This window comes from Zootermopsis nevadensis, unplaced genomic scaffold (genome assembly GCF_977971745.1).
Source record: "Zootermopsis nevadensis isolate Lab colony 2312 unplaced genomic scaffold, Znev_1.0 Znev_ptg000028l, whole genome shotgun sequence".
Classification (NCBI taxonomy): domain Eukaryota; kingdom Metazoa; phylum Arthropoda; class Insecta; order Blattodea; family Termopsidae; genus Zootermopsis; species Zootermopsis nevadensis.
This window is the reverse complement of record NW_028259160.1, coordinates 15,742,551-15,752,056: the sequence shown is the minus strand read 5'-3', so window position 1 is coordinate 15,752,056 and position 9,506 is coordinate 15,742,551. Positions and strand designations below refer to the sequence as shown.

At 35.8% G+C, this 9,506-nt stretch overlaps 1 protein-coding gene across 4 annotated transcripts; it reads left to right on the top strand.

Annotated features, from left to right (window-relative positions):
* Positions 1–1,068: 1,068 nt before the first annotated feature.
* LOC110826664 (uncharacterized) lies at positions 1,069–7,995 on the top strand. 4 transcript variants are annotated; one of them, XM_022057526.2, is made up of 6 exons: positions 1,069–1,608; positions 2,159–2,189; positions 2,514–3,888; positions 5,181–5,469; positions 6,118–6,273; positions 6,636–7,995. In XM_022057526.2, exons 3-6 carry the CDS (start codon positions 2,518–2,520, stop codon positions 6,833–6,835), a joined length of 2,016 nt encoding a protein of 671 aa, XP_021913218.2. In that variant the 5' UTR covers positions 1,069–1,608; positions 2,159–2,189; positions 2,514–2,517; the 3' UTR covers positions 6,836–7,995. The 4 variants fall into 4 exon arrangements, with proteins under 4 accessions (XP_021913218.2, XP_021913219.2, XP_021913217.2 ...); XM_022057527.2 differs by having other exon boundaries at positions 2,511–3,888; XM_022057525.2 differs by lacking the exon at positions 2,159–2,189.
* Positions 7,996–9,506: the final 1,511 nt, after the last annotated feature.

The window sequence follows — 9,506 nt, the reverse complement described above, 5'->3', positions numbered from 1 at the left end:
GCATACAGTGTTACCAACGTTCCTTGCCAACCATAGTATAAATATTATTACTGTATCGGATTAGGTTTACATTAAAATACTCAGTTCAGTTGCACTAAGTATGTTGCAATAAAAGCTTGTGTTTGGATATGAAAGAGAACTGCTACTTTTTTTACCTCTCTTTTCCCCTCTTTCTTTTGTCCCAGTAATTTGTCATAGCAGCAGGAAGATAATTTAAATTGTACATTGAAATTGTTATTGTGGCTTACACCTCCCAGATATGACGGCCTTTGACCGAATTTTAAACATGAGCACTCGATTGGTGGAATTTACATTTTTCCTTCAGTGATAAGATGATAATGAAAATGAAGATAATGGCCAGCATACAGGATTGGTAAACTAAAGTTGAATTTGAACCATACTGGGGGCTGGGTGAACCTAACCTAAAGTTCTGAGTTTACCAGAAATTGGTTTTAAACCTGAGACCCACATAAAGGACCAGCAGCTTTCTTTAAGACTGCCTGGTATTCTGATGATAATGTAGAGATGACTGACTGCTGCAGCTGATGACTGTGTATATGTTATGTTAAGAACAAGGTAGATTTTTCATGGTAAGAGGTTGATTGTGAGGCATGGTGAATATAAAAGAACTGTAAATAAACAAAATTTGGTATTTATGAAAATATAATGTAGGTAAAGGTGAAAGCATTGAGCTTATTTAGACATGTGCTTACATTAGAATGACTGTCATTTATTGTTGAAGTATTCTGTTACATAGCATGAAACGTAATAACTGCTTACAGATGTTGAAATACAAATACAGTTGTTATAATACATGTATCATTTGAACAACTGTGCAATCTGACCTTGATACAAGGAAGAGAGAAAAAAATAGATGTTAAAACACTTTTTAGAAAAATATATCTGCAACTTTGTGTGCACCCTGTGCTGATGTGGTATATATAACAAGCTGTTGGTCGGTTGATTGAAGTTGATAGCTGGTTATAATCAATTAAGAAGAATGGTTTTTTTTACACACATTCATATATGAACTGTACCAGGTTGAGGCAAGCTTTTATAAAAGTGTGTAATTTCCCATGATCTGACCTGACGTGCTTGATGCTTACTACAGATTATTTTATTATTGCATGTGATCCTAATTTCATGTAGTAGCGGTTCTTATTAGTTCCACGTAAATATAATCCCCATTCATATGATTACTGTAACTTTAGACAGAAAATGTTGGTATGTAATATATTGTATTTTGCGAAAAACTACGTGACAAAACCGATGAAGGACATTGAGTTTCCTGATTGTGTAGGCTATTATTGTATCTTTGCATTTGTTAACTTTTTGGTGACTCGTCATTTTAATTTTACCGAGTACATTTATTTGTAATGAAACTGATTATGCAAAACTGGGTACTCGTATTTTAAGGTTGGCAATCCCATAAAACTGTACTATGATTGAGGTTTGGGGAATTTTATGTTCAAATATTGCCTGAAATGAAATCGCCATTAGATGCTCTTCCCTCCATTCAGAACAGGTTATGTACACTTTTGAAAGTTGCGTGTTACGATATGTGTTGTGTTACAATCTTCCTCAATCTTGATTGTGTACTATTTTAAGGTAGGTACAATTTTTATTTATGAGGAAATAAGCTTATGAATAACAGATTATGTTTAAAAATCTGAATGAATTGAAATATCTCTAAAAGTTGTTTTAGAAAAAAGAATATCGCTTCACATATAATTAAATGTGAAACAGTGTCTTATTTTAAATCATGGAAAGGTAAACGTACCATACAGAATAAATATTCTAACAGCGATTTTATTCAAAACTCTACTGCTCTTCGTTGTTGATTATCAGGCTTTTTAAATATACATAACCTATAAACGGTGGTGAATGTTGCTGACTGACTAGTAGTGCACTTGTAGAATACCGAAATTGGATTAATGTAAAGAAAGTTTTACTGCATAACAGTAGAATATTATTGTTTCTGATGATGAACTATTCTGTTTCTTTATGGATAAGGAAGTAGGATGTCATATTAATGCCACAGAAAGGATGTGGTTCAATGTTAAAAGTAAGATGCTTCCAAAGTATTGAATTATGGCTTTGTAAATTTATGTATGGATGGAACAGTGTTTAGTTACCACATTTTTCTTACCTTAAACAGTGACAAAGGATGGAATTGTTACACTTTGCATGTGAGTAGCATTTTGTATGTATAGTAGGATAAGTTTGATTATGGTACAAATCATATAAAACTGTAGCATTGAAGTTGGTAGCACTGTGGTTATTACTGATGTTACTGTAGTGCTGAAGAAGCCGATACTAGAGAGTTGTGGGAGGAGGAAATGATGAAAGAAATGAGAAGCTGCCCCTCTTTCTCAAATTTTCATTTAACAGAATGTGTGTTTAAGACCTTTATAGATGCTCAGCCTTTCTCATACTTAAACATTTTCTTACCATAATTGTGAATCTATGTATAGTTGTTCTAAAATGCCTTTGTTTGACTTTGCTCTCAGCAGCATCATGGATGAAGTTGATGTATTAAGTTCAAATCCAAAGTATGCAGAGTCTGCTCATTTGGAACCAAGGAATGGAATATCAGCATTACCTTGTTCTGTCAACAGTACCCTTAAATTTGAGTCACAGAATTTGGAACAAGTGCATGAAAGTGTGTTTAATAATGAAGAACTTAAAAATATCAGAGAGTTGATTCTTACACATACTGACATACAGAATTTACCAAGTAGTTTCACGGCCAACTTGGGAAATCTTATTCGCTTGAATCTTGAAGAAAATAGACTTGATCAGCTACCACGAAATATGAGAAATCTCTTGAAGTTGCAGCATTTGAACATTTCTCATAATTGCTTTAAGGTTTTATCAGAAGAAATTGGATATCTGGTAACGTTGCAGACTTTAAGGTTAGAAAGTAATAGTCTTGTTGAATTGCCAGACAGTGTGTGTAGTCTTGTGAATCTCCGGCAACTTTGCATCGCTAACAACAACCTCAGAATCTTACCAAGTGAAATCAGCAAACTTGTGAAGTTAGAGAAGTTGGATGTTTCTGGCAACATTCTGGAAGATTTGCCGGAATCCATGTCTCAACTTACAAATCTGTGTCACTTTAGTGCTGCATCAAATAAGTTATCATATCTGTCTGAAAGTTTCACTCATTTAAATAAACTTACAACATTAAACCTTTCCTACAATTCAATGTATGAAGTGCCATATTGCCTCTTCACTGGATTACCAAATGTATCAGTATTGTATTTATCACATAATTATATTGACAGTTTTAGTGAAGTACCAAACTGCTCCAACAAACTTAGAAGGTTGAGGCTTGACCATAACTGTTTATACACCATGCCTCGTTGGATATTTAGAGATACATGTAAACATCTGTTAGAATTTAACATTTCTCACAATAAATACATGATTGGTGTCAGTAATGAAGTCTTCATTTCTGAAAGTAGTTTGAAGAGTTTAGATCTTTCTGACTGTAGTCTTACAACTACATGTGTCAAATTTTTGCATGGACTGAAAAGTTTGGAATATCTGAACATGGGAAATAGTAAATGTGTGAATAATGAACTAAATGGAAATTCTGGTAATATTTTCTGGGACATACCCATTAGTGAGCTGAGAAACAGCTGCAATCTCCAGGGTTTGATCCTTTGCGGCGTAGGACTGGGAGCTCTGCCGGAAGACATTATCCAGTTGAGTCAGTTACAACACTTGGACTTGTGTTCAAATGATCTTAATTGGCTGCCAGATTCATTTTGTAGCCTAATTCGGTTGAAATCATGCCTCCTGTCAAACAATGCGCTGGAATTGTTACCAATGCAACTAGGAAACTTGGAGGCGCTGAAAGAACTCTGCTTAGATGGCAACAAGGTACGTTTAAGGACCAGAATTATTTGAAATTACGTATGTGTTGTTAGTGTTGTCCAGAATATTTCTTTTGGTGTAGTCTGATTCAAATAGAACACACATTCTGCAGGCTAGTTCTTGAATGCATATATGGTAGTGGTATTTCATCTGTGCCAGACATAACAGTGTTACCACCACGACTCAGTGTCCAGAACCTAATTTGTAAAAATCGGTGAACAACGTGACAGTGAGGCATTTGTTAAGGCTTTAAGGTGGTGAGCCCTGCTCTTAACATCTTGCTTATGTGTAATGTGCTGAGTTTTCAGTAAGTATTGAAATAAAATTAAGAAATTACCCAAATTGGTGGGGGGGGGGACAGCTGGGCAGCTGTGACACCTGTTGTGGAGTGTGGAACATACTGAAACCAGGTGAGGGTCAGGTAAGTAATGAGATGAAAAATCAGATGTATTCAATAGAACTTCTGAAGGTTGCCAGGCAGAAATCAGAAGAGAGCATCATGAAGCCATAGTGACTGTTCTTTATAGTTCCAGTCTGATTGGTCTCAAATAAGTGAATTATTTGCTACTAGGAATAGAATGCTTGCGTGTTGAGTTTCAGAAACACATTAAATTATTTAAATTTGAGTATAGTTTTCATTGTTTAAGTTTGTAATTAGGTATCAGCTGAATTTTGTGAGGTTATATCTGTCGTTCTTATAAGTTATTGCAGAATGCTTCCCATTTCTAAATATTAGCTCATAATAAATGTGATATGCTTAGGATTAGTAAATTGAAATGATCATAATTGGTGGTAGTAATTCTGTTACCTTCACCCAAACTGGTGAGACCCATGCTTTTTAGGTTAGGATAGAATTTATACCTTGTTTCTTATTAGAACAGTGACACTGAACAGCTGTCTTTGCATCATGTTCCCAATTTTATTATTTTGTGATGCAGTCTCATATATGTCCCAGTAAAGCTCAAGAGAATGAACAGAACTGTTCTTAAAAAAATATTGTGTCCAAGTGTGTAATGATGCATGTCACTCTTTATAATTAGGTTTTCAAAAATACAACTTGTATCTTGTAGCCACTTTTATCCTTCTCTGACAATGTTGCTGGCTGTACTTCAGCTTCAGGGTTAATGGATTGGCGGTATATTATACCTGGTACCAGTCATTATTACGTGTACCAGAATTTGTATGAATGGAAAGCGGGAACAGTAATATTATTAATATCAAATCATATTGTTTGTTTTGAGTCTCTGTTTTTATGTTATTGTATATCACTTTCAGTTTATACATTTTTTTCATTATAGCTTTATTCATTGCCAGAGAGTATGACAAGACTTGAACAACTTGAAATTCTGGATCTTTATGGTAACACATTAGAAGAAGTACCAGGAATCTTGAATAATATGCCCAGTCTTAAAGGGCTGGATTTGGAATACAATTGCTTTGATGTATTAAAATCTCTAAAGGGTGACAACTTCTTAGATAAATACATTTATATGAAATGTAATATACGATCAAGACTGACATCGATCTATCCACCAAGGATGGATTGTGAGAGGCCACCACTGGATTGTGATATGTGTCTTTCTGGAGGTATGATTTTGTTGATAATGATCTAGCCATTTTTCTTCAATTATTATGATCATGTGCATTGCCTGGGGTCTGAATGTGGCAGGCCTGCGTGTCTTATGGCACTGTCTCACACTCTGAACATATATGTAATGCCACTAACTTTGGGCATTCGTTACGTGCTTAATTTTGGGTTCTAGCAACCTGCCTACCCGACCAAAGCTAGAGAAAATGGATGAAAGTTGCATTTTATAGCCTAAGTGAATTTGGGTCATGGCTAACAGGTTATGAAAGTTGTCAGTTTCTAGAACTGCATATGATATTCAGGAATGCATGAGCAATACAGTTTTAATTTTGTTTATTTATGGTGATGATGATAATAGGTTAGGGATACAGATTATGAAGCTCCTTATCATGCAGTTTTCTTCTTCCCTCAGTTACTTCTCGTTTAGATCCAATATTCTCTTCAGTGCTCTTTTCTCAAGTAACATCCTGAATATGTATTCTTCCCATAGGTCAGAGGCCTAGTTTCATACCCATATAGAAGAATGGGTAAAATAATGGTTTTGTGTATATTATTGTTTAGGGTTTAGGTGGGAAACGATTTAACTTTGTCGTATTTTCAAAGAATTTTTTAATTGTTTTCATGTTACAATATTTTATATATTCCAGATGATAAAAGTTCAAATACTTTTGATGAAGAAGTAGAGATTGAAAACATTCCTGATGAAAATGACAGTCATTCATACGTATGCAAAGAAGAAGAAGAAGAAGAAGAAGAAAACTGGGATGCCACAGATGAAGTCAATGACAACTTTGATCCAACATGTAAGCCTGTTTGTTCTTCGTGCGTAGATTGTGTTGACTATACATTTGCTCCATATTAATCTTTCACTGCCTTTGATGTATGTGATAGGCCCAGTCAACCAGTTCGTTACCACAACCTCACTTGAGGCTTCACCTATGACCCGGTAGTTGCCTGCACTCAGAACAGAGACATCGCTGTAACAGACCATAATTCTTTCTACATGACCTTCATCATGAAATGTTGTGTTGCTATGCTTCAATTCTCTTTTGTACATTTTACTTTATGCTCGTAAATGTTCACCCATTTCTTCATTGCTTTTTTCTTATAGTCCATCACCTCAGATTTGAGATATATGTGTTAATGTAGAATGGTTCTTTTTCAGTTTTACCCCTGTCTCCGCGAAAGAAAGTACAGCATCACCGTGCACTCCTCGTGATGGATTCTCTCATTTCTTCTTCAGACAATTTCTGCCCCGCAGACATTCACGTTCCTCCAGTGAAAACTTTTCCGAGGCCTAAATGCGCCTCGAACTTGTCATTTCAGGCAGTTGAGGGACAGTTCGATGATGTATCCTCTGGATAATAAAGTTCACTGATAACGACAGTTGAGATATAGGCATGTCTGTTGTAATTTAGTCGTATTCCTTCAGGAGTGTCTTATCTCTTGTATTTATAGACTTATCATTTTCTGTCAGTATTTTCATGGAAGTCAGGATATAGCTGTTACAAAGACAGTACAAAGCACCGATCATAACACACTTAAAGTATGAGAAACATGTAAGGAGCTGTCTCTGCATTCAGTGCATTGAATCGTAAATACGTCAGAACGTACTTGTATACTATATCCTGTACGCAATGTAATCACCTCCGAATCAGTTTTCCAGTTGACGAAACAGACTGTTAATTGTGGTACTGTAATTGGCTGTGTTCAGATGGCGTGACAACGCTGTGGTTTGTTACGGTATCTGTACGTTCAGACAACCGTCACTAAAGCAGCTTCTTCACCAAAGCATACAGAACATAATCACTTAAGTATTGGATCAGGGATAAGGAAGATATGCCAACTATGCCCTGCCTTATACTGCATCATCACAATGATAATGGGGATCCCTAATTTTAATGTAGGAATATGTCACTCCAATGATTTTGATAGCGACACAGGACAGGTTGCATCTTAAAAACTGTAAAGTTGTTGTGACATGTGGCATGATATATGTTTCTTGTGCTCTCTTTATTGTGTGAGTTGTTGAGCCAAGCGAGCTTAGTTTGGGCTGAACAGGATTTGATTCCTGATGAGGGTAGGGACTTACCATTTTCCCATTGTGTCCACGAGTAGCTTTCTCCCCAGGGATAAACCGGCATGCCATAAAATAAATTGGCAGTATATGTCTGTGTTTTATTTATTAAGTTTTATCTTTTATTAGAGAAGGTATTGGTTTGTTGTACCGTTATGTAGTGCTAGAAAACAGTACCTCGAAATTGGTAACCAATTTTATTGTGGTTAGTAATAAAACTGTATCAAAATATGTAAGCTTTAGAAATGAAAGACATTTGATACTATTCTGGAAATTATCCATTTTATCTGAGCTGGAAATGGGATGGCATTATTTACCTGGAGACATGAATGTAGAAATTACATCAGTATTATATTTTTGCTTGTAATTTATGTGTTGCAATAATATGATGTACTGATACAGCATATTGTAACTTTTTTATGAAACAAGTCTTGGGTGTTGTGTGTTATGTTTGTCATACTGTCTTTCATAATTAAGGGATACTTCTTCTTCTTCTATGGCTCTCCAGTCCGTATTCAGTCCATGCCTTCCTCAATTCTCCTCTTCCATTCGGTCCTCTGTTAGGTCCGTCTGTCCGAGGCTTTGATCGAGGTCTCGAAACATCTTCCAACCCCCAACCTGTAGGGCCAGGGTACCTGTCTTAGTCTGACCTCTCCCCCTCGACCAATCTGGCTAGGGAGGTCCTACCAGTAGCTCTTGGGGTCACTGAGGTACTCGAGCCCCACCACCACGACAAGGTGCAGGTACCATTAAGTGGGGAGTTAAGGGATACTATTACTTCAATTTTTTATTTTTGTTTCTGTGACTAAGTCTTGCACTATCTGTTTATTAACTTAATATTAGAATTATTGTAAAATAATTGTTATTTTATGGTTTCAGTACACTGAGAAGAGACTTTTTCTCTCCCCTTCGCAAAAGAAACTGTTGTGGAAGGCCAGAACCATATCATTTTTGTTGGTGAATTTCCTAGTTATTTTGTATTATTGGTTCATCTTTGTTAGGCTGTTTCATCAATCAGGGCTCGTAGACTGCCTGGTGGAAGGTGAAATTATGAATTGCTAGGTTTACAGCATCCTGTGTGTGCGTATTATTTTTAGTTATGCTGCTGTGGCGTGCAGGTGGCTTGATTTTTTTATTGGCTGCATGTGATAAGTGTTCTTTGTTACTGGTTCTGGTTGATCATCAGTAAAGTCTTCCCTGTGTAAAAATATGAAAATCGTACCTGTTGTAATGGTTGTAGTGTTTCGTCCAAATAACTCAAATTAACTTTTATATGTCGAGAAACAGCACACATTGAACCTTAGGGCACAAATATGATCACCTCAGAGGAAACTGATGTTGCATTACAGTGGAAGAATTTAGAATTCGGGAAGTCGTTTTTATGCAAAGAAGTTAATCTGCAAAGTTAATGTAAATTTTAGGGAAGTTGATTAGATTAAGTGCTCCTAGAATTTTTGGCAATTTGTCCAGCACTGGTTAAGAGTAGCTGTACTAATGGAGGGTGATGGATGCCAAGAAGGATGCAGTAGATTTGTTCATAGTTAAGATCAAGAAATAATTATAATGGTCCATTCACAACAATAATTGTTTTTGAAATAGTTTTCACACCACCAGGCCGCTAAATCTTTACTTGACTGTGCCGAATTACAAGATGTCTGGTGACTACAGACACAGTCAGAAACCTACGATGTACTTGTCAGATTTCAGATGACACATAGGTATAAGGCATTAAACATAAACTGAACCACTGAAGAAGTATTTTACTTTATTTCTGATTTACTAGGTTTGGCCGTTTAAAAAATAATGGATTATTTGTTAGTTAATATTTTTCTTTTACTGCCATTTTAGATGGAACATCTGACGGACTATTGAGAAAAAACAGTTTTGATAAATGTAGAGTGAGTGGTATATTTTTAAATTTAATAAAATGTGCCACATGGCAGCTTTGTTGACTGCTGT

What these genes read in the sequence shown, in the direction of transcription:
- LOC110826664 (XM_022057525.2), top strand. Translation starts at nt 2,518, where the DNA reads ATGGATGAAGTTGATGTATTAAGTTCAAATCCAAAGTATGCAGAGTCT. An exon ending in TCTGCTTAGATGGCAACAAG is followed by an intron (nt 3,889 to 5,180) that starts GTACGTTTAAGG and finishes TTTTCATTATAG; the next exon opens with CTTTATTCATTGCCAGAGAG. An exon ending in TGATATGTGTCTTTCTGGAG is followed by an intron (nt 5,470 to 6,117) that starts GTATGATTTTGT and finishes TATATATTCCAG; the next exon opens with ATGATAAAAGTTCAAATACT.